At 33.7% G+C, this 27,011-nt stretch overlaps 1 protein-coding gene across 1 annotated transcript in view; it reads right to left on the bottom strand.

Moving 5' to 3' along the window:
* Positions 1-743: 743 nt before the first annotated feature.
* LOC140436721 (uncharacterized) overlaps positions 744-27,011 on the bottom strand; it is a 35,680-nt gene continuing 9,412 nt past the window's right edge. The window contains exons 2-6 of the mRNA XM_072525774.1: positions 24,873-25,039; positions 18,871-18,999; positions 12,573-12,628; positions 6,552-6,759; positions 744-1,718 (exon numbers count right to left, since the gene is read on the bottom strand). Coding sequence (XP_072381875.1) covers positions 1,506-1,718; positions 6,552-6,759; positions 12,573-12,628; positions 18,871-18,999; positions 24,873-25,039 — 773 coding nt within the window. The 3' untranslated portion in view covers positions 744-1,505. The remainder of the gene's footprint in view (positions 1,719-6,551; positions 6,760-12,572; positions 12,629-18,870; positions 19,000-24,872; positions 25,040-27,011) is intronic.

The raw sequence follows: 27,011 nt of genomic DNA, 5'->3' as shown, positions 1-27,011 counted from the left end.
CCTTCGTAGAGTTGACTCTTAAGTTTCCGTGGTTATTACGTGTTGAGTCCATGATATTTTCCACATCCGTAATTGTTCGGGTTTCAGCTCCATATAACAGGACAGATCATGTGTAGCAGCTCAATACTCTAGTACTAATTTCTATTCCCAGTTTTCCATTGCATAATACTGCTTCTATCTTAGGGAAAGCGCTTCTGGTCAACTGAATGCCAACCAAAATCTGCTGTCCGCAAGGAGTATTGTATCGTCTGGATATCTGAGATTATTCACTAGTGCTCCGTTAAACGATATGCCTTCATTTACATCTTCTAGTGCCGCTTTAAACATCTCTTCTGAGCACATAGTGCTCAGAAGAGGCTTGCCTTATAGTTATCTCTTTAGATTTCTGTTAGTTTACTCTGTTTTCTGTTAGATACCTTATAGGTATCTCTTTAGATTTCTGTTAGTTTACTCGTATCTTAGTTTTCTGATATTGGTATAAATTGGTAATGATTCTCACATCCTGATCCTGTGTTTTGTAATGTTTGCAAGCCTGTTGTATTTTGTGTAAAGTCAACTAGACATATGAATACCTAACAGTTAACATCTCGACACCGTTCTATGAGTGTTTGTACAGTAAATAATGCCTCAAGCAATTTAATTAAACCCAGCCCAGACATGTTCATCCCTTAGAATTACGTTCGGTGTAACAATTCATTGGAGCGAGGTGTATTAACTTGAGTAACCTCCCTCCAATGTTCCAGACGATCCCTTTTCCCCCTATAGCACTTTGATGCACGATAGGGGCACACCTATCAGCCAAATGCTCTTCATGTGGGAGTCCTGGGTAATAGAACTCCAACATGATTCCCTAATCGATTTTAAATTCAGGACAGCGTGACGCGCTTTATTCCTGCTATCTTCGTGTAAATAATGCCTCTCTAGTACCAAAGCCTTGTATAAATCCCAGTCGGTTTCCTGTTATTATGTTACATTGCTCAATACTTAGTTAAATTTCCTAAAAGCTATTAGTGAAAGCCAGATATATCTATTGATCTTGAGATTTTCTTGGCAAGCTTCATTGTATGCTCTAGTGACTCTAATGGTGAATCCTGAATAGAGAAAGTAGTAGTTACTTCACTAATAATTTTGGTTTTGTTGTAATTTATTTTCAACCGTATAAGGTAGCAATGAATACTGAGTTAGTTATTAATATTGTCTCAGGTAAAAAATATATATAGTAGTATATAAGTAGTAGTTACTTCACTAATAATTTTGGTTTTGTTGTAATTTATTTTCAACCGTATAAGGTAGCAATGAATACTGAGTTAGTTATTAATATTGTCTCAGGTAAAAAATATATATGAACTACAATGATTAAAATACAATAAAAAAAAAAATAAACATTTCCGAAAAGATATATTCCTGCTATATCTTTATCCTTCATTTTAATTATAACTAAACATTGGTTAAATACCTACTGATTAGATAACTGTTTGCATTAATTTCCTATCTAAAGATACAAGTTACTTCATGATATCTCGTTCGGTTGGGCACAAGTTGGAATCTTTGAAGCCGCTGACGAATTTCGCCGGACGAGTAAGATAAAAATCGTATTGACCATCTTTAAAAGTATCTTCGGGTCCTCGGTGGGCATGCTCTCGAATAAATCTTACGACTAGGCTTTTGGAGATTTTGGACATTTCTAAACGATGTCCCCACGTTACTAAAGCTAAAGGCTGAAATTAAAAAAAAAAAGATTAAGTTTTTAAGTAAATTAGAAAAATATCTGAATGTTTTTTTAACATTAACCGCATCAACCATAGTTACATTAATTTTAATAATATTATATCTGACGCAACAGTTTATATTTTCTAAACAAATTTATAATATTGTCACACTTATAGTCACTGAAGACTCCGAAAGATCTTTATAAAAAATGTTTCAAAACTACAGTATTGCGCGAATTAATGGAATCATTGACATTTTTCAATATTTACAGTTGGCAACACTGTCCACACATTTACAGCTGACCAAGCATTGAAAACATAACCTTATTTTCCTCTGCCTTTTATTTGAGGGTGTTTTGGGATATTCCCCACTAAGTTTGTGGTGTTTCATACTATTTTGTGTTGTTTTCGGTAATTAGTGAGTTCGTTTCGTTTAATTCCATCACGGATATTACGCCTAGGAAGCGTGAAAAGATTATCACGTTAAGTGAACACTATGTCACAAAGAGAAATCGCAAGAACGTGTGGAGTGAGTCAGGGGGTAGTAGGTAAGATTTTAAAGCGTAAACGAGAAACGTGGATGTGAAAAGGTTAGGAAAAGGCGAAAGAAAGAGAAAAACAACACCAGCAGATGAAAGATTTTTACTAAAGAGCAAATTGGACCCAAGAAAAACAAGCTAAGAACTCCAACAAGATCTAGCATGAACTGTTATGATTCATGACTCAACTGTTCGGAAAAGGCTTTTGGGAGAATGGTAGAAGGGCAGTGCATCCACAGAAAAAACAGCTTATAACTGAACGAATAAAAAAACAAAGGCTATTGTGGGCTAAAAAATACTCTAATTGGACTGTAGACGACTGGAGAAAAGTTCTATTTACAGCTGAAACTTAATTTATAGTTTAGGTACAGCGGTCGAAATTCGTCACGAAGTCTGACAATGAAAACCTTACACCATCTCATATTGATTAAACCGTAAAATATCCAGTCAAAAAAATGTTTTTTATACATGAGGGTTGGATCTTTGGTACCAATCGAAGGTATGATGAACAACAAAAAATACAAATCCATGTTGGAACAGCGACACAGAACTCCAAAAATGTCAGCCCCAAGGAGGAGCAATTCTTTAACAGGACTCTGCTCCCTGTCACAAGTCAAAGCAAATGATGGATTTTTTCAAAAATGAGAAGATTAATGTTTTAGATTGGCCCGGTAATTCGCCAGACTTCAACCCCATTGAAAATTTATGGGGCATTTGCAAAGTTACACTGCGCAAAATCGACTGTACTGCAAAAATAAAAATGATGGAAGCGGTCATTCAGGTTTGGTATCGAGATGAAATGATATCTGGGAACTATTAGAAGCTTGTAGAATCTAGGCTAAAACTAGTAAAAGCAGTAATTGCAGCCAAAGGGGGACATATTTCCTACTAAATGATGTGATGATGACCTTTATAGTTTTGTGAAAATATAATTTTTTTCTTGATAAATTGTTTTTTCATTAAAACAGCCTATGATTCTATTAATTCGCACAGTACTGTATATTTTAGGCATCGACATTCGACATTCACGGGCAAAGAACACATTTCTATTTGCCTCCAAATAGTATCTAATTTGAGTTGTTTTTATTAGTTATTCATGGTTATAACTTCATTATGTAAGTCATCTTTTGATTGGTTTATATGATTGGATGTCCCGATAATTGCATTTAAATCAATTGAAGTATATATTCACTTCCCTAATTATGTTAATAAGTTAACAACTCATCACAAAAAATTATAAGTACGTCTATAATTATATTTTGCAGATAGGCCAAATAACAGTTAACTTCGCTAAGGGTAGCTCAAAATGAAATCCTAAACAGCGTCTAAAAGAAATGAAAGAAAGTGCTACTGAAGACAAAATAGATAAAATATCAAATGATCTAATTAGTCTAAAACTAGAAAATAAACAAATTAAGATCGAAGATCGCAAAATTGGAGAAGAAGGTGGAAAAGGAAATAAAGAAAATAAATATTATATATAATTCATGGAATAGAAGTAACCAAGAACGAAAATACCGAACTTCTACAGAACAAAGTAAAGAAAATAACTAATACAATAAACCTGGAAATAAATAAAGTTAAAGATATAATAATAAAGAGAATAATTAAAATGCATATAGACATATACGGTAAAGAGTAAATTTACCTAAATTTTAAAAATTTTAGAATGTATTTTCTCCATTATTTTATATTTTATATGTGTGTTATTAATGTTGAGTGTCAATGCTTTTATAAATAATCTCAATGACTAGTAAGTTGCACTGAAGAATTGTGATATTTTATAAATATTCACATATTTTTCTTATTACAGTGTCTTGAAAAAGGAATAAAACCATTCCGAAAGCTAGCCAAAAAGTCAAAAGAGTGTTTCATTAACATCCCGGCCAATTTTCTGACTGCAACCCTAATAAACTGTGTTGTTTGTTTATATGGACAGTCACTAATATCCAGTATTTCCAGTATATATATATATATATATATATATATATATATATATTGAATATATATATAATTGAAAAAGGAATAAAACCATTCCGAAAGATCGACAAAAAGTCAAAAGAATGTTTCTCTAACATTTCGGCAAACCTTCTGACTGAAGCCCCAATAAACTTGTGCTTTTGTATATATATATATATATATATATATATATATATATATATATATATATATATATATATATATTTGAAGATATACAAATATATGAATTAGAAATCAGCAAAACTCACAAACAATAAAAAGAGAAATTATGACACGAGCAAAAAAAAGGCACGAACATATTTATATTTATTCAGTTTACCTATGTTTTATTCACAACATCTAAAAGAAGCGAGGAGAGGAAGGACAAACCGCCTACATAAGTAACAACAGATTAAAAATTGGAGGGAAATGGTCTACCCCGGAAACATTAGGATATGGAACAGAAGCAAATGACCCAACGGCAAAAACAAAACATATTACACAAAATCGAAAAGGAAGAGAAGCCAGCTACCGGAAAGAGAAAAAAACATATTATAGAGGACATAGATCCAAAAAACAACTAAAGCAAGGACCAACTGAAAACAAAGCAAACAATAAAACAACTGGTAACCATGCTGTAGCATGCTGGAATATAACATCACTAAATCGTAAAGAAATATAAATAGTTAAAAAAAATTCTGTGGAATTAAGAAAATAATGAAAAACCAAAAACGAACCAGGAGGTGGACAAAAACGATTAGAAGTGACGATCATTGATGAAAAAGATACGTGCAAACAAAGAATCCAAGGGACAAAGAACTACATAATAATAAAACAAAAACAAAATTGTCAAAAAGGCAGTAAAAGATGTGAAACAAAAATCCTGGGAAGAATTTGGGAACAGCTTAAATGAAGGTTATAAAACAAATTTAGATCCTTTTGGAATAAGATCAAAGCATTAAGGGCAAAGGAGAACAGTAATAAGATAACAAGATATAATATTAACCACATGAAATGGTTAAAGTCGAAAGAATATTAAAACTGTAAATTTAAATAATTGATAGATTCGACCGTTACTTGATGGAAATTCATTTTATGTAACAATAAAACACTGAAAACTCTGTTTCCAAAACTTCCACAAAATTTATTATAAAATCTTATCACTACAGCTGTTTCGACAGAGTATCTTTCTCAAGTGATCTATTTTTGGCATGCGTTTACACTTTATAGTTTTTAATGAAATAGGTTGAGGAGGGGAGAACTGTTTGTCTCAAGTTGGTCATTCAGAATTATATCTGTGTTTTTAATTTGTTAATTTCCATAGGTTCTAACAGATAGCTTAAGGCCTTTATTTTGAATGTGAAGAATTTGAAATTCATCATTAAAAGAATAATTATGATCTAGAAGGTGAAGTGCGTATGTAGAATCTGTTTTTCTATTATTGAAAGCCCTTTTATGTTCTGCTATTCGTTTATTAAAATTTCTACCAGTTTGACCGATGTAAGTTTTTGGGCAGTCTCCACATTTAAGTTTGTATACACTCTGAAGTGCTTTTTATTTTGGCCCTTGTTGTTTTTAATATATTTGTCTAAGTTGTTGTTTGTTCTGAAAGCTGGTATTATTCCTTTCTTTTTATGTGTTAGGCTATTTTTGTTGATATTTTGCCTGTATATGTAATCGAGCAGAAGGTACTCTAGTAAAACCCATTTAGACAAATGGCAAATAGAGTTTGACATTTAGTTAAAATTTGGCAAAAGTATTTACCTATAAGTTAAAAAGTTTGGATAGTTATAAACATAAATAATAAAATAAAAATATACAGATTTTAAGGATCAAAAAGGAAATATATGCATTAGAGAAAATTAGACAAAAGTAACAGACGTTACAGAGCAAGAGAGAGAGAGAGAGAGGGGGGGGGATAGTAAAAACAATCTAAATCTAAATTTGCAGGTCATATGATTCGACAAATACATGAGAAATGGAATACGCAGTAATATGTTGGCGGTCATAGACATATAAGAAAAGTAGAAGACTTGACAGGTACTGGCTAGGCAGTCGAAGGTCTATGTCCAAAATTAGACACAATGGTGTAATAAAGATAATAGTAAACTGCTTTAGTAATTAAAAGCTAGGAGAAGAATACGCCGCACATTTTTAGTATTTCTGAATGTGACTGAGGAACAGTGTATGAATAATATTGTTAATAAAGTGTCATATAGTGATCGGTGATGACACCGTTCGGGGTAGAACGGTACGAAAATGAGAATATGCTCGGTTTTTCCTGGCTGGCAAGCACTATACCTAACCTAAAGATAATTTTTAAACTAAAAAGGTTATTACTCACCCTATTAGGACTTAAAAGATTATATGGCGTTATAATGTGTTTAAACAAACATCCCCTAACTATCTCCTTAAGTAAATTAACTTCGTTTTTATTCGCACATGGATGATAAAGCATCACGACTGCGCCATGCTCTAAATTATGAATCCAACGCTGCCTAGGAACAAATTTGTATTCGCCATATTTCGGCCAAAGAGGACGGTGAGTTCCACTGCAACAAAGAAGACAATATGAATATTATATCAAGTAAATTTGAAATAATCAAATCAGAAAAAATGAAAATAAGATTTTTAAAGATATTATATTCTTTCAGTTACAGAAATGTATTTTATATACACTCAAACAATATATTCTTCTATTTCTTGGGAGAGTACTCGTACTGAGAGTACGAGTACGCTCGCTTCGAGCGTACTCCAAACGAACTTCGCTTGGCTCTAGAAGAGGAATGGCAAAACATCCAGCAAGATGATATTCGCAACCTCATAGACGGCATGACCCTACGTGTACAGACTGTTATAAAGGCTAGGGGAGGCAATACAAAGTATTAAGTTATTTTTTAGTAGTTTTTCTTTGTTATTTGCGTACTTAGGTTAAGTTACATTTAAGTTGTTTTTTTTATATCTTGTTATTGTTATCATTGTTTATTAAAACCAAGATCATGTTGTTGATTTTAATCATTATTTAAATACAGTGCTTCTGGATTGTCGATATGCCGTTCCTTCGATATCAGTCACCAAAAGCCCCCATCGTCGTATTACAAATGAATACAAAAGATAACGGTAATAATAGGAAAAGTCGTAAATTGTGGGTGGCAAAGTCATTTCGCTCCTAAAAATGAACCAATCCATATTTTCACATGAAACAAAAAACATAATAGTTAGAAGACATGGTTGCAACAGGTAAACAAGGTTTTACGAAAATCCGCTAACTGAACTATTACGCAGGATGTTTCAAAGTTAGGATAAAAAACCACCTTTCGATTAACCCCATATAATCATAAGTCAAACACAAAATTTTATTAAAAAACTCACTATACTAAATTAAATTAAAATTTATAAATTTTTACAGTGTGCTAAAAAAATCATCAAAGAAGGGCGAAAAATATTTTCTCCGTTGCGTTTTTTGTGCATCTGATTATATATATATATATATATATATATATATATATATATATATATATATATATATATATATATAGATAATATATAAGTTTACCAATTTTAATGAGATGCGGTTTGAAGAAAACGAAGCTCTAGCTTATTTTAGTCGAGTTATTAATAGTCGAGTATTAATCTCCTGTTAGAGGAGATTAATAACCAGTCGGTATGCTTACGCTCATCCCGGTTGTTCCGAGTGTCCATTAATATAGATGGACGCCCGATTCAAACAACTGAGGAACTGAGGGAAGCAGCGGCGAGTATACGGAACTATTACGATTACTAGAACGAAGAGTCCCATGTATCATTCGATGCAACACACTTACACGATACAAAATACACGAAAAAGCGCATCTCTAACAAAATTCTGCAGTCAAACCCCACTAATCCTAATCGTTCCGGATATGTTAGAAGACGAAACCAATTTCTTTGCAGTCTACGTGAACAAGTTGAATAAGATTTACACAACGAACCCCATTAATGCCAAACCTCTGCAGAAAAAACTCGTTTTACCCGGAGCCAAATACCTAACCATCACAAACAGATCCAACCAAAAAACACCCATCCCACCCCGCCGTCTAGTCCCAGAAAACATGACACAAACAAATCTAAACGCACGCATTTCTTAATAATAATAATCCATAATTCCATAATCAACGCAGATTCAACCGATTATTTATTTAAAACTCAAAATCTACCTACCTATCAAAATTCAAGTCACTTACAGTCAACTCTCCTTACAAATCCGCCACACTTACAACCAAATCCAAAATCAACACATCACCCATTACCTTATATCCCATATTACAGTACATTAACATTACAGTTACACACAACACACAACATTACCTATTGAACCTTTACCCTCAACCTTACAATCAAAAAACACAAAACGAAACACATACAACTCAATCTACACAACAATCAACTCAAACAATCGATCCGAACCATCCCCTACAACCATCACACACAAGCAACAAAAAAACACAAGACAACTCAACAAGACAACACAACCCAAGCAAATACCTTATAGAACACATCCCACCAAACATTTGCCAACAAAACACTTCTCAACAATATTTTAAAATCAAACGAACTTCTTTCCAATAACATAGCACACTTAAAAGTCTATTCATTAAACAAAACAGCACCCCTCAATACATTTTAACCCTAAATATCCACGAATTCCAGACAAAACTAAGAAACAATATCGTGATAATCACAACCAAAATCCAATCAAACCTCCATATCATCATGACAGGCGTTAACAAAAATTTTTCACAAAAAAACATTGTAGACCATCAATTATAAGGCCACTTCCCTATCATTTAAATTGAAGAAAAAAGAATAATTGTCCGCTAAAATAACATCCCTATACACTTTGTTTAAGTCTTCGAGAACTCAGAACAAAAATTCTCAGAAGCAATGAAACACTGAAGATTATACGTTGTGAGATCCCTGGACGTCATCCCCCTGCGCTTAAAATATTGTTCTAGATGCTGCCAAAGCGAAAAAATCACAAATCATATAAATGATAGATGCACCATCCGGTGCAAACTATTGCGGCACATACTCCTCATATTCACACAAATGTCCCGCCAGAAAAAGTGCTCCGACAACATAGAAACACACACATACAGTCACTACCCTAGACAAATTTCCTCATACGAACTCACTTCGGACATAAAATCGATAATTAACTTCATTCCTATGATCTTTTTCTACATCTTACCTGAAAAAACTCCTACCAATATCTCTAACGAGATCTTCCGAAATATGTACGGACACGCAACCTTCAACTTTTCTATAAATCAAACATCTATACAATCCAGATTTTAATCCCGTTACATCCCACCTACACTCTAGCTCCTAAAATGCACCGACTAGCCATCCACAAAACTACATAACTCCTTCATAGTCGATTTAATTTACACAAGGACATGGGAAGATTGGTTTTCTGTGGTTTCCCAAGCTCATTGCACATCGATATCTGTACCAAGATGAGGAACTAGCCACAGCTAACCTCCACGCGATTTACTAAATAAAGTACAATTTATTCTCAAAGGAATCATTCTATTTTTGGATGCATCTGGTATTTTTATCAGCGGGTCTCCTAAATTAGTCCACGGCGAAGTTGCCCACCGAACATCGACCCGATCGACGTCGAACTCCCACCTCGACTCCTACGCCGGTCTTAAGTGATTAACAGAAAATCGTCCCAAACATACAGAAAAACTCCAAGAAGAGGAATGTAGCCTAAAACAAGGCTTTACCACCCCTATCCTTCTTCTTCTTCTTCAGCTTTTTTTATTTCCAGCGGTCGCTGTTCCTTACTCTTCGTCGCCACTCATTTCTGTCTACCGGTTCTTCTTCACCTAAATCTTTGTCTCTCAAGTCCTCTACCACACAGTCCTTTCATATTCTCCTCGGTTTTCCTCTACCTCTCCTTCCATCAACTTTTAGCAGCTCTATCTTTCATCCCACATAGTTTTCATCTCTACGTCTGACATGACCACAGCCTTTTTTCTTGAGTATTTTTTAAAACTGTAGTCATCTCGGCTCTTTCCCCAATTAAGTTGTTCCTGATCCTGTCCTTTCTAGTGTTACTCAACATCCTCCGTAATATTTTTATTTCAGCTACCGCCATCTTATTTTCCTGAATCTTTTAAACCTACACCAACGTAGGTCTCACCACACTCTTGTATATCTTTCCTTTCAGCTCTTCCCCGATTTTTATATCACAAAGTATTTCGCTCATTCGCTTCCAGTTAAACCAACCAGCCTGTAGTCCTCCGTCTTCAATAGCCTTTCTCCAACACCCCAACTTCCCCTCCAACATTTCTTTGCTCTCCTCTACTAACACGATATCATCAGCAAAGGGCATTGATCAAGGAGCTCTCTCCCCTACTTTTTTTGACAGTACATCCATAACAAGATTAAACAGGTAGGACTTAGTAAAGAGCCTTAATGCAAACCAACCGTGACTTGTAAAATTGAATGAATGAAGCGATTTCTCTCTTTACATCTCCATAGCTCTTGTCTAAGAACTGTATCGTACGCCTTCCCAAGATCTATAAATACCAAATATAGCTCTCTTTTCTTCTCGCCGTATTTCTCTATCAACGTCTCTCTCCTTAACCTTCACTTTACAGTGTTCTTCCAGATTTTCATTGTATGCGACATTAACTTTATCCCTCTATAGTTCTTACAGTCCTAAATGTTTCCTTTATCTTTATACAATGATAACATCACACCCTCTCTCCATGCATTGGGCATCCTTTCTTCTTCATATATCCAACTTATCATTTGCTACAAAATATCAACCCCTTCCTCTCCATGAGCCTTTCAAACCTCCACAAATATTTCATCAGGTCGCACTGCCTTACCATTTTTCATCCTATTTAACCCCTCAACAACTTCATGTCTCGCTATCCCTGGTATTATATTCACATTTGGGAACACGCATACTCCGTCTCTTCTCTGGTGTTCTTCATTTAGCAACTTTCTAAAGTACTCATACCGGATTTGCTTTATTTCAACATCGGTTCTTAACACTCTTCCATCTGCACTCTTAATCTGCCTCACGAGGGTCAAGTCCTTTGATGACTGGTCCCTTGTTTTAGCAATTACCTCGGGTGTCTCAAACTCTTCATAGAGCTGTGCAGACTATCTTTCCTTAGTAGTAGTTATAGCGTGCTTTGCTACCTGTAAATATCCTTATCTTCCTTTCTTTTAGATCTGTCATACCCCTTTCTAGCTTCTTTCTTCTCTCTAACCTTCTGTTGCACTGTTCACCACCAAGTTTATTTGTCTCTAGGAGGCCCTTTACCAGATGTTTAATCTAGTACTTCCTCTTCCTCTCGCACCACAACTTTACCGTTGGCTTCTTACCAGTCATTTACTTTTTTCCTCAAACTCTTCCAGCACTCTACTCTTAAAGACTCAACTCTTATCTTTTAACTTCCACCACTTTACTTTCTGGTATTCTACTTGCTTTCCTGTCCCCTTACCTTTATCCCCGCATTCACTATCAATAGTCGATGTTGACTAGCTACACACTCACCCTTATGTCTTTACAGTTGGTAACGTCTTTTATCTGACTTCCTCTATACAGCACACAATCTATCTCACTTTAGTCTTTCGCATCACAACTTTACCGTTGGCTTCTTACCAGTCATTTACTTTTTTCCTCAAACTCTTCTAGCACTCTTCTCTTAAAGACTCAACTCTTATCTTTTAACTTCCACCACTTTACTTTCTGGTATCCTACTTGCTTTCCTGTCCGCCTTACCTTTATCTTCGCATTCACTATCAACAGTCGATGTTGACTAGCTACACACTCACCCTTATGTCTTTACAGTTGGTAATGTCTTTTATCTGACTTCCTCTACACAGCACAAAATCTATCTCACTTTCCCTCCCCTGCCACTATAGGTAACATATTGGTCTTCAGTCTTCATAAAGAACGTGATAAAGAACGTTAATGACAGCCAAATCCCACTGCGAAGTCAATTACACTATTTCGTTTATCGATCAGTACTAATCGAGTAACGACGAGAAGTAGATCCACCAGGCTTGAGAATGGCAAGTGAGACCTTGCCGAAACGTCGCCAAAACAATGGTTTTCAAGAAAACCAGCATTTTACAACGCGGAGTCAAACCCGGAAAAATAGTGACAGCACATATAGCTCCCGCGGAAACCTCAAAACAAACATATATATATATATATATATATATATATATATATATATATATATATATATATATATATATATATATATATATATATATATATATATATATATATATATATATAATGAGTTCATTATCAAGAACGTAGTAAAGTATTCTAAAAATATTTACTTACAATGTAGGAACAATTTCGCTGTATTCTATTGATTCGTCCATACATTTGTGTTGTGCCTAAAAACATAAAAAGTATATTATTATTTTTTTATAATTGAATTATAAAAACACACGTTTAGCTACTACACGTACAAAGCAATTAACACGGAATGTTGATATGGTATCTCGATAAATACAGAATTTTTTTCTAAATGGTACTTTGCTCGTAATTTAAATGTGGAATGTTAACATAGAAATATTAGTTCAGTTTAATACATACACTGTTTTAAATTCGACACAATACGTTTAAGAAATATTTAAGCGATCCTTTTAGCAAATACAAAAGCGTTAGTGTTAGTTATAGAAGCAAGTAAGTAGCAAAATATTACTTCCAAATCACAAGACAATTCTCAACTTTTTCCTACAAATTTCATCAATGGTATTCAAATTTCCAACAAAGATATAAATAGTATTTTTTGTATTTAAAAAGGTTTACTATTTAGACCGAGTTAAGCACTAACTTTTTGTTTTTTTTTGAGATGATGGTTCTCTGTCCACCGGCTTCCGAAGCAATGGGTCGTTAGTCGGTTTTGGATATTTCAAACATTTGTAACAAACCAAATCGTCTCCTTTGAATCTTTGAAACGCAAATGTTCAGCGTAAAGTTTCTTTTAATATTCACTGATATCACATAATTATAACTAGAAATAACAAATTGTCAATTGTTCTCTTCTCTGCATTTTAAAACCCCTTGTATATTTCCGAATCATAACAATATATATGTTGTAATTTAATTCTGATATGAGTCAATGTCGTAAAGCTATGACAACGATCTACTAGCGTTAAAATTGAACAGCTTATGAATGACGTACAAAGAAATTTGTAGAAAAAATCAAATTTTTATTGCTTCTTACTTCAAGAACTGACCACTGTTGTATTATTCCATTTATTAGTAGTAAACTGGTGGACAACTATTTATATTCTGTAAAAAATTAGAGACAATATAACAGATAATCTATACATACATATACATGTATACATGTGTATATACATATATATATATATATATATATATATATATATATATATATATATATATATATATATATATATATATATATATATATATGTTAGTCAAAAGTCCGTTCCCCCCTCGTATATGTTGAACGGTTATACTTATAATAGTGAAATTTGGAGGAAGGTAATAAACAGACGTAGGATTCTTAACTAGTCGTAACAAGTGACGTAATAGTGACAGGTATTGAAAATACCTATTCAACCATACTAATTTTATTTGAGTTTAAGCTCATTTTAATGAATAAATTAAATAAATACTAAAATTGTAGTTTCGCATTTAATTAATAAAAATTAAAACCTTCGCCTCTGGTTACTTGTCAAAAAGTTGACGTTTTTCAATTCTCTAATTGTTTTTACATTAATGTCAACTTTTTTGACAGTTAACCAGAGGCGAATGTTAAAATATTTATTAATTAAATGCGAAACTACAATTATTTTAATACACCTATTCAATCATTCTAATTTTGTTTTTAATTAATAAAATTCTAACGTCCGCCTTTGGTTATTTATCAAAAAAGTTGACGTTTGTCAATTCTCTAGTTGTTTTTAGTTTGCAACATTGCAAAAGCGTTTATAGCTCAATATTTAGTTTCTGTTTCTGCTTAGTTTAGTCAATTCAAGTTTAGGCAAGTTGTTTTTAGTTAGTTGTTCTTAGTTAATATTTAGTTTAATTATTGTTTAACGAGAGGTTTAAATTTTTACAAAAGCAGAATGGTACGTACTGTAGCCGACAAAGTAGCAGCTGTGTTAATAATTGGTGAATGTGGAAATAATTTCCATGCAGCGGAACGTCTTTTTAATGAGAGGTACCCCGATCGCCCTACATTGAGAGCTTATTTGAGGAAGCTTCTTCGGAAGTTTAAACAAACAGGTAGTGTTTAAGATGTCAAAAGATCTGGTCGACCACCAATTAGTGATGACAAAAAAATTTACATAATTTCAGAAATGGTAGTGAACCCTACTTCTTCTACAGCCCAAGTTGCATCTATCTATGGAATCAGTCAAAAGACCTTGTGTTGGCTGAAAACAAATTTCATCCATACAAATTAAAAATTGTGCACCAACTTTCAGATGATGACCCCGACCGGAGACTAGAATTCTGTGAAAATATGTCCAATAAAATTAACCAACAGTCCGATTACATAAAAACAATTTGTTTTAGTGACGAAAGTACTTTTTCTCTCAATGGAATTGTTAACACACACAATGTGAGGTATTGGAGTGACACAAATCCTCACGTCTTTCGTGAAACAAATACTCAATTTAAAAAAAATAAATGTTTGAACAGGTATTTTGGGAATCCACATAGTTGGGCCTGTTTTTCTCAATACTAACTTAACCGGTGAAGTGTATCTGGAGATGTTACAAAATGCAATTGAACCGTTAATACTTGAAATTCTAGAGGTTAATCCATATGAATTCGGCAACTTGGAAATAACGTTTCAACAAGATGGTGCTCCTGAACACTATTATGGTGCAGTAAGACGTTACCTAGAAGAGGAATATCGAGGTAGATGGATTGGACGACAAGGTACGATAGAATGGCCAGCTCGGTCACCGGAAATCACACCATTAGATTTTTTTCTGTGTGGATACTTGAAATCTAAAGTTTACGATACAGCACCCGACAATATTGACATTTTGAAACAACGAATTATTGAAGAATGTAGGGCAATTTCCCGACACATTTGAACGAGTACGGCAAGAGTTTAGAAATAGGATGCATTATTGTCAGGAAATAGATGGAGCACATTTTGAACACTTATTATAAGAACTGGTTGTTAAATATTAATTCAATGAGAAGCTACACTTTTAGTATTTATTTAATTTATTCATCAAAATGAGCTTACACTCAAACAAAATTAGTATGGTTAAATAGGTATTTTCAATACCTTTCAGAAGGTCTTCCAAATAGGGACTTCCCAAATTTGACAGCTGGTAGCGGCCATATTGTTGATCATCGGTCCATGTTTCCTTGAGAACGACGTTGTTGGCCAGGCCATCATTCACCATCAACGGGATCTTACGTGGAGGTGCTGTGAACTGGACCGAAATCATGCGATTTAACCCCGTTAGACTCTTTATTGTGAAATTTTCTTAAGTCGCCGGCTCTTTAGTTCAAACAAAAATGAAATAATAGAAAAAAAATCTAACAAACAGTGACAGAAAATAGGTCATTTTCAGGTTCATTTTCCGTTACATTAGGAATATCCTTCTTTTTTATTCATACGTTGCGGAGTTATCATGAGTAATAGAGGCATTATACTCTAGTCATATGAGTCATAAACTTTGGTCAGTGTTGGAAGTTCTAGTTATATTATTTGGTATCGACATTATATTCATATTTAACATAATCCAACATTTTATCGAATACCAAAATGCTTTTATTAGTGTATATATTGCACAGTGTATATATTAGTGTATATATATGAAATATGCACCCTACAGATATAATAATAATATTCATAACGATTCTGCATACAGCATAATAAATATATTGTGGTTGCTGCAAACTATAAAATTAAATTATTATTCGTTGTGGCGTTTCTATATTTCCTGAGGGATATCGTGAACCAAATACTGAATCCCAATGTACCTCATTGCGCCATCCCGTTTGCTTACGCATTTACACTAATTTTGAGCGCATATTGAATTATTTCAAAAGGTATAACAATATACTATCTGTACCATTCTCGATTGATTGATTGAGAATCGATTAAAAACTTAGTACACTTTACCGTCCTTAACAAATTTAGGTAAAAGTATTTTATGATCGAATTCGATACAATCCAAAAAATATTTGATCGATTTTAAACTTTTGACCATGATTCAGTCCAACTCCATACAGCTTAAAATTATTATATACCAATAAATTCTCAGCAATTTAATTTAACCTTCAGGGAATGCCAAGATAAACTAATGAAAAGTACGCCAAAACTGGTGACATCCGTGTGTACTTTAACCTTACTCGGGGCATGTGGTACTCAGCGGAGAGGACCAGTTATGTCCCTTCTGCTCGTAGCAACCACATGAGTTAGGTTTAAAAAAACAGATATTAATATAAAGACTGAGGAAGCTACAGAAGGCTCTAAAGGTACTATGTTACTGAGGTCGTAGGGCTGGGGAAAGTAGAGCCCATCAGAATCTCCTCCAATGAGGAGATAGACTTATGACTGACGAAGAGGTCGTTGTGCGCTGTGTGCCTGCAAGAAAAGAGCAAAGAGTCTGGTTGAAAGAGGCCAAAACATCATATAAGCCAAATGCTGCGTAATAAGACAAGTTTCAGCAGGACTGCAAATCACCATAGACAAAGCAAAGACTGAAAATAGTTACACGGAAATCTAGTAAGAAACGACCAATAACGCATTCGGATAACGTCATGTCGGATAACATGACGCCATCTGCTCAGTTAGCAAGAGGCCCAAAAAGTAAGAAATGACTTTCACAGGGGCTGCTTCTTCAGTAAAGGTGGCTATGGCAAATTACAGTTTCTCCAGAGACTAAATGGAGCACAATAAGTTTAAGAGAATGACCCATTATTAAGGTCTTAGAGAACACTGAAAAAATAAAGAAAGTCTACAAATAAAGCTGGCAAAAATCAAAAAAGCTCTTGCTGCCTTTCATAAAAGAATAGTATACATACTTATTTCCACTAGTGCTCACGGGAGCAAGATTCCATTTTTTTCTCGAAAGCTGTCTGTTATAAACCAGTCATACTGAAACCCATTGGCTTATTGTATCACATCCATTTATTCATGATACCAATTCCAGAATTCTGGAATCCTGTACCAACTTGTACAGATCTAGCGGATGGGTACCATATGTTTTTGGAGTGATTTGGTAGTCTCCAAAAAGTATTTGCCACATGATCTAATACCTTGCAGTCATGCAAGATTTGGTTGACCGTTTCAGTTTCTCTGCGACAGAACCTACAGCTTAAGTTTCCACGAAACAACCACATTGTATAGAGGAGTTCCTTGACTGGCGGATATACAGTAAGGAAACCTGTTTTGACTCTAAGCTGATTGTTGGCTGTTTTCATTTTCCATGTTTTTGACTGGTATACTGGTTGCTTTAAGATACAGGTTTTTGGCACTTCTACAGCCAACTTTGGACCAAGTAATTTATAGCTGATACTGTTTTGGCAAATTCATAAGCTCTTTCATTGCCGTGTACTCTCCGGTGACCTGGATCCCATAAAGAGTTCCGCCAGTCTTTTGAATAGTTCTCGGCATTCCCACACTAGTAGAGAGTCCACCTTAGAACTTCTAATAGTCCCCATAGCCACTTGAGTATCTGTGTATATACTGATCTGCTTGAGTTCATGTTAATTTCTCTTGTATAATGTAAGATTGCATAAATCTCTGCCTGGAATACACAGATAAATTCTCCTAGTGAAATAAAAATGTTTAGATTTCCACCACTACTTAAATTTCTACAGCCGACACTTACAAAGTTTCAGAACCATCTGTATACCAAGTATAACTCTGTTACCTGGGTAATATATTTTCTCTGTCCCATCCCTTTTGGGCGTCTGGCTACTAGTAACGTCTGGGTCACTAGTTAAAAATCTCTGCTACACGTTGCTTCATCCGAGAACATAATATTCTTAATAAAATATTTATCAACATAACGTTTGATTATTATAATAAAAAAACAAAAAGTCCATTTAAAAAAAGCAATATACTAGACTGTTGCAGCAAAAAAGCTAGGAAATGACATTTATCAACATTAAACAACAATTTTCTGACAGCGAAATAATACTTAAAATTCTTTCCTGGGACTCAGTGAGTACCAACATTAAGAAAAAATAATGTTTACGCCATATTTTCTCATATCAAAATCAGCACAATGTTTCGACTAAATTTCATCATCAGGAATCATCCAAATGAAGCCTTCTTTAAGAAAATATAACATAATAAATAAAATAATATTCCCTATCTTAAGGTAATGTTTCTGTGCCGATTTTAAAAACAATTTACAGATATTTTTTGAAATAATTAGCAAAAAAATGGTAACTTTAACACAATGTATGTATCGGAACATATATGTGTGTCTTAGTATAACGGAAGTTCAGATACAATAGGCCCAATAAAGCTAATGGCTGATAGATTGGGCCAGGAAACCATAATATTCACATTGTTCACAAATTATCATACCATAAAATATATTATAAATAACAATAAGTCTAAATTAAGGCTACTGTGCTAAGTGCGATAGAAATTCTACACTTCAATACTTACATTGTATGATGCAGGTATATATTCATAACTATGAACGGGATGGATATAACTGTTGGGCTGGTACAAGTCTTTCCCTCCAAAACATGTATAATTCGTCGGATTCATGTCCCAATCTAGTGTTAAATTCGTCTAAAACATCAAAACTAGATTAATTCTGTTCAAATTAATACACAAATGAAACTCAAATTTATAATATCAATCATCAATACGCGCTTTTCAGTTGTATATAAAAAAGGTCGTTGTTCATGTGTGTATCTACGGATGCACCATATAAGTAAATTAATAATTAATCAATGTACAAACTGTGGTATCTAATGGCTACCTTGAATATTGGTGAAAAAAAGGGGAAACGGATAACGATGTTTTTCAAGCAGATCCTGGATGTCCCCAACGTTTCAGGTAACAAGGACTGAAGACCATGTAAGAGACTTATTATCTTTTTTTTTAAGTTTATTGTTCTTACATAACCGTTTATTTTTAAGTTTAAGTTTATTAGTCTTACATAAACAAATAAACTAATAAAAAATTGTGAAACTGTTTTCTTATGACATCCCAGGTTATATGAGAATAATAGGTTATGGGAATAATCCACAATTATTATACACAAAAAAATACGTTAAATATTTACTTCACATTGTGGCAAACAAGTATTTATAAATGATAACGCCGTTATTAGAGTACTTACATGAAAATCATTTCTAAATGACGAATATTTAAGATAAAAAATTCTCCCCACCGACATATGTTCAATATATACATACTGTATATCCATAAATACTTGTACACCTGTTGCAATACTTTCATGTGTGTGGGTCGGGTATACCTGTTTGAATATTTACCCATTTATCTATATGTTCCCGTTTGTGGATTTAAGTTCGGATTTCAAGAAAAACCAAACGCAATTATCACTAATAAAATGATTTTCATATATCCAATATGAAGATATCCAATACAAAACATGAAAAAATTGGAAAACTTCAGCTCCAGAATACTTATACTTAAAAATTGGAAAACTTCAGCTCCAGTATACTTATAGAGGGGATATAAAACTCATTGAAGAGGAAAATTTGGACCTTTTCGCTCAAATCTTCAACAACACATATAAGAGAGAAAAATTACTAAGGAATGGTTAAGATCAGATTTTATTTCTCTACCAAAAATTGGAAATACCAAAAAATATAGCGATTTCAGACTTATAAGACTCATGTCATATGTCAAGCTATTTCTAAAAATTATACACAATCTAATATACAGAGTGGACCAAAAGTCAGGAACCACCTAATTATCTCTTAAACGGATGTTCCGAATTGTACAAAAACAGGGATACACCTATTTTGCAATATGAAGATTTGACATTTAATGTTTGTAACGTTGACAGATTTACATTTTTTCTGATATCATTAGTCACTTTGGTTTTTTTAATACAACACCCTATATATTGTACTTTTATTGAAATCTCCACTTCAATACTAGTTCAACCGTATACAATACTTTTGATTTTATGTAATTTCCATTAAGGAACATAAGATAAAACAAAACTCTAGAAACGCCTAATCGGCTCGATAAATGTTTTGATTCAGACTAAGTAGGGGAGAGTTACCTAAGACGGGACGGTTCCCAAGTAGGGACACTAGCAATTCTAGAAAATCTGTAACAAGTGGCAACACCTGCACTGGAAGAATGAAAGTGCAGGTGTTGCCAGGACTGCCATTCAGTCGTATTGTCACGTAAACGACACGAGGCTAGCATACCGGTAGCGTTCGTCAGAACAAGTTGTTAATGTTTACATATTTTTTTAAATTTATTTACGTACAACATTATAGTGAATATAGCGTTAATGGTAAGTATCTGTGAAACTTAACGTTATTAGTCAATAACAGAGTTTATAGTCATTGCATTTCACTGTAAAGTATTTGCCACTAAAGCTTTTGTTTAATATCGGTTAAGATTTTTACAAAATGGGTGCAAATCTCTTAAGATGGGACAAAGTTAAATTTCCTAAGTCGGGACGTCCCATCTTAGGAACTAAAATATGGTTACAGATATTCTTCTTATACCTGCCTACTTTTAACTAATTAAATCATTAATTACTCATAAATTCTTACATATAACGGTAATTTATTCTAAAAACATTTATAAGTAGGGGTTCAGTAATTAGATTATACCCAAGGAGGTCATAATATTCTAACCTTGATTATAGCTAAGTAAAGATAATGTGTCACTAAAAAATGTTTTATTCAGTGAACTCTGTATCTCGTAAGTGGCACTGATATATTTTTCTTTTACAGATGCCAAATAGAAATCCAAATTTCTATTACAAAAGAAAAACTGATCGTGGAAACTGGTCCGTTCAAAATATGATTCAAGCTGTACAAAAAGTTCGGAATATCGAACTATCGCTTCGAGAAGCTGCTGACAGATATAATATTCCTAAAAGTACTCTTCAAAGACGAGTTACAAACAAAAATAAAATCGTGACCGAAAATGACAAATATCTTGGTCGGTTTAGGCAAATATTCTCAGTTGAACAGGAACACGAAATTTTAGATCATATTCTTGAAATGGAAAAGCGATTTTTTGGAATCACTTATAAAGAACTTCGTTGTCTGGCATTTGACTTTGCCCAAGCCAATAATATTGCTAACAATTTTAATAAAGATACTCGAATGGCCTCTAAAAAGTGGGTTTATGGGTTTTTGAGTCGACATAGAAATATTTCTCTGAGAAAACCAGAAGCAACCTCATACGCTAGAGCTACAGGATTCAACAAGAATGCAGTCCAAAGTTTTTTCAACAACCTGGAAAGTATTTATAATAAACATCACCTCACTCCAGATAGAATCTGGAATATTGATGAGACCGGAGTGACCACCGTCCAAAAATTATCTAAAATTCTTGCTCAGAGGGGTAAAAAGCAAGTGGGAGGTTTAACAAGTGCCGAAAGAGGAGTTAATGTCACTATAGTAGCTGCTATGAGTGCAAGTGGCAATTTTCTTGCGCCTGCTTTTATATTTCCCAGAAAGAAAATAAAACCAGAGCTGATGGACAATGCACCTAACGGTAGTCCGGCATTTCCACAGGACAAAGGATGGATGGATCGTGATGTTTTTTTAAAATTCATAAAATATTTTGCACAACAAACCAGACCTTCGAAGGAGTGCAAAATTCTTATTATTTTGGACGGCCATTGTTCACATACAAAAAGTTTAGACGTTATAAACTTCTGTCGCGAGAATGGTATTATTTTATTATGCCTGCCACCACACTGTACGCATAAAATGCAACCCCTAGATGTTTCGTATTTTAAATCATTTATGAGTTATTATGATTTGTACCTTACTAGATGGCTAAAAAATCATTGTGGTCGTACATTTGGAATATATCAAATCTCAGGGGCTGTTGCAGAAGCATTCTCAAAGGCATCTTCTGTACAGATAGCGACAAATGGATTCCGAGTAACCGGAATTTGGCCTTTTGACGAAGACATATTTCAAGACTGCGAATTCGCTCCCTCTAAAACGACGGAACAATCAGTGGACAATGAAACTACATCACAGGTCAATAAATTACCCGTAATGATGGCTCATGCCGAAGGCGTAAATCAAGTTGAAATGTATTATAATCCGATTCCTTCAACCTCAAAACAGTCTGTTTTAAGGTCACCTAAAGATGCCGATTCCGAAGATAACAGACCGATACAGAGAAGCCAAATCATTCCTATCCAATTTCCGACATCCAAGGTAAAAGTGACTGATATTAGTCCGCTACCAAAGGCACAGAAAAAGAAAGGTAAGACTTCTTCTAGACATTCTCTGAAATCCACGATACTCACAGAATCGCCGTATAAAAATGAATTAGAGACGTTGCAATCCACAATCCCTACTAACAAGGTTAAATCTGTGAAAAGAACTGTAGTTATGGATCACAGCGCTCGAAATGCAAATATTAGCAATATCACAGTCGTCACTTCAACTAAAGATGATTCAAACTGCATTGTATGTGGAAAGAAGTACGCAGAGAGTAGTGAAGACTGGTACAACTGCAAAATATGTTCAAATTGGGCTCATGAGTCTTGTGGAGTAATGGATGATCTCTATTTTATTTGTGGAAGTTGTATAGAGTAATGTCCATTTTTGAGAAACCCAACGGACCATCTTAGGATTCCGGTTTCTCATGATGGGACATTTACACTTTTTTTTTTAATAACAAAAAACGAAGCATATTTTTTATTTTTTATTTAGTTTATATCTAAAATGTGTTAATAATTAGAATAAAGTTTCATTTTATTACCTCAACTTTTTTTTAATATCTATAGATTTTTAAGTATTTGTTTAAAAAAAAAACTGTCCCAACTTGGGTGACTCTCCCCTATCTACAACTAAAATTGAACATAATAATTAAAAGTTTACTACATTGCTAAATTTATGTCTACTTAATCAAGTGACAGTATCCTAAACGATGGTAGAATGCGTCTATTATATTTATTCATGTTTCTTTAGAAATTCCATCCATCGTCCGAGAAATGTCTGATCTAAATAACACCGAACATTTACACCAAAATGAGCTGGAGCACCGTATTGCTGAAACTATATCTCGTTAAAATTGACTTCAAACTTGATTTTCAGGCTAGGTACAATTTCATTTGTAGCATTTCATAATTAAAGCTTGTCAAACTTTCTTCTATAAAAAACGGCCCAATTAACTGAGTACCCACTATACCAGACCATACATTTAGTTTGGTTTTAGTAAGTCCATGCAAGACTGAAGAATGACCTACATCATGTATTTGTGCAGCTCTGCGTGAATCTTCAACAATACTCTGCATTATATCTTAAGTTTTCTCTTCTCGTCCAGTTTCCTCAAAGCGCTTTACAATTTTTTGTACCGTCGTTTTATGGATAGGAGATTTGTGTGAAAAAGTATCGTTGAAAATTTGGCTACTGTATTATAAGATCTTTTCCATTGCTACAGCCCCTCATCAATAAAACAGTAATTCGCTCTTTTTCATTACTAACCATCTTTATTGTAGAGCTTTTAAAACACATAAAACAACTGTCAGCTTTATTTATTAATAGAATTTATTTTACAAAACTTTTCAATAAACGTCAAGATATTGTTAGTTCAATGAATTAATATCAAAATCACAGCATTCTATATTTACTGAATTACTTCAAAACTGTTTGGCACTGAGAAGTTTTATTTATTTAAGACCTTCGTGAGTATATAATATAACAAGTGTTACATATGGTTGAACTCGTATTGAAGTGGGTATTCCAATAATAATACAATGTACAGAGTGTATATTTAAAAAACCAAAGTGACTAATGATATCAGAAAAGTAAATATGGCAAACATTGCAAGCATCAAATTTAAAATTTCCATACTGCAGAATAGGCGTGCCCAGGATTTTGTACAATTCGAAACATCAATTAAATAAATAATTAGGCATTTCCAGATTTTTAAACCAGTCTTATAGGATTTGCGAGGAAGACATGGGTCCAGAGCAATATGATTACAGGATCACGAGAGAAATCAGCTTCACGTCTCATCGAGTCAGCCATTGGTACACCAAGCACCTTTTAAATGTGATTTTTACAACTTTAAAAGGGTTTTCACGTTTATAATAGAGGCGTTGGCCTTCTAATATTTTTGAATATGTCTTGTATGGACAATCACTCTTCCCTAAGGTATTTGTAACCTATAAGAAGAAGCTATGACGATGGCATGTCAGATGCAGATAGTACTCATTTTTGCTGATTTTAATAACAAAATTTACACACTATCAAGTTTTTGAGAACATACACCTGTTGTCAGTTTGATCTATATTTTAGAAGTGTGTACAAGTTAGAGTCTTTTTCCAAGCATTCAATTTTGTTAATGCGGGAAGCCAGTATTGATTCCTTTCTTTCTTTTATTTAATTCTCTGCTAGACCCTAAACTTTGTAACATATGCATCGACGTAAGTTTGTCATTTACGAAACGAAATAATTTATTATACTTACTTTTGCATCGTCACATTCAGGGTTTCGTATACCCATAACAACTCCGTGTTTGCTATCAATATTATTGGATCCTTTAAGTTGGACCACTGGATTTTGGTCCAACTCATTGGGTGAATGTGGAAACCAATTACCTTCCCATCTATTACTGTAATCATTGTATTTCATAGCTAAAGTCGAAAAAAATATATTAGTATAGTACATTCTGAACTAAAAATAAATCGTTTAAACGAAACACACGAAAAAAAAAAGTGTTACTATTCTTATGTTTTATATTCTAAAAATGTACGAAAATATCATTCCGATATGTTGTATATTATGTCGATAATTTTCAGATCAGGCGGAACCCTTAATTTGAACCCCCGAGCTTTTAGTACCGATAAGAATTGGCGGCATAGTTTCTAAAGTTATTATTATATATTGTAGTATTCATTTATGTGATTCATGTTGGGTCAAATGACCCCCTAAAAGTTCCCCATGGGCTTGTAGTCTTTTGCCTTTTGTGGAAAAATTTAACATTTCAACAAGACTGATTTAATGATTGTCCATTATTACTAATGCATGCTATTAGAGAGCTATTGCGTAACTTTGATATCTAAAAATATTTGGAAACTTTTTTTTAATATTTGAGAATATATTTTGGAGAGTTGCAATAGGAATTTTGTAGCATTTGTATCAGCTGTATTAATTACATATTACATTAAAAATTTTGTTTCGGATATTTGTCACGGTTTTGGGAATATTTCAAGAATGTCCAAGAACAAAGAATAAGTATCTGTGAAATCTATTAATTAATTTACGAAATATATAAAAAAAAGTAAGTCCATTATTTTTTATATTCAAGATACAAGAAACGGAAATATTTCTGTTACACGAAATTGGTTTTAAGAGACAAAAAGACAATCTATGTTCAGACCTCCTGAAACTTCCCGATATTGTGTACAAACTAATAAAGTTTCATATACTTAAATCGCTGAGAAAAGAAGGAATCTGCGCTTGTTTTTCTGAGTGAAACTTATTATTGGTGACATATTGATTGACAAATTAACTATTAGCGTAAAAAACACGAAAGTGTAAAAAAATTAAAGCTGGATAGATGGCAAAGCCAGAGAATGAAGAAAACTGGTAAAACTTATTTCAAAAACCTGACCAGTCATTTACACAGAGAATTAGCGTCCGACAGGAATATTTTTGGGTACTAGTTCAGTACATACACAGAAATAATTATGCGCGAAGTAGCCATAAATGAGAGAAAAGCATAACCCTCTATGGAAAACTTATAATCAGCAGGTATTATAACGGCATAATAATTATAAGGGAGAAGTAGAGCTCAAAATATGAAAATTCATAAGTATTGGTAACAGTACGCAGATAATTTCCATCATAGACAGAAATATGATAAAGAGAACTCATGTTTCGATTGCTCTCTTAGAAGAGCGAACGGTTTAGCAGGGTTTTCCCTTATAACATACTATCTCGCACACGTTACCTCGAAAATATCGAATAAAGGATCGTGTGTACTTGAAATTTGAATAGGTGTAGATAGCACAGCCACCGTTAGACAATCTAGAATATGGGGAGATAAACTCGTAACAAACAAACCACAACTGAAACTGGCAAACATATAAATCCTTACAAACGCATTCTAGGTAGTAGAGACATATACGCTGCAAATATCTAACAAAGCTCATTTACCTCATCATATCCTCCGTATGGTAATTTGTACTAGATGGACGGTGTATTCACAAATTAATATAGCATAAACAGAATAGTTTAAACGGACCTTTATAAGTAAGGGCTAAAATAAATAAAAGGACAGTTTTCACTCATTGTTCTTTAGTTATCTCATCAATTAGTAGGTACTATCGCGGGAAGAAAAGGCAAAACTGGTTTAAATACTTGTTAATTGATAGATTTCAAAGGGGTCGTTTGGGCTCATAGTATAAAAGTATTTTTGTATGTCTAATAACCTATTTGGTTGACATTGGCCAGCAATATTTTCCAGTTTTCTCCAACACTACATCCACAATGTGGCCTTTTGGTATTCTTTAGAATAATCCTGGTCATATAAAAGGAGCAGGTACAGACGGGACATCAAACGAATTACTGAAATATTGTGTAGCAACAATGACAGAACAATTA

Source organism: Diabrotica undecimpunctata, chromosome 3 (genome assembly GCF_040954645.1).
Source record: "Diabrotica undecimpunctata isolate CICGRU chromosome 3, icDiaUnde3, whole genome shotgun sequence".
NCBI lineage: Eukaryota > Metazoa > Arthropoda > Insecta > Coleoptera > Chrysomelidae > Diabrotica > Diabrotica undecimpunctata.
This window is presented reverse-complemented; position numbering and strand designations above follow the sequence as displayed.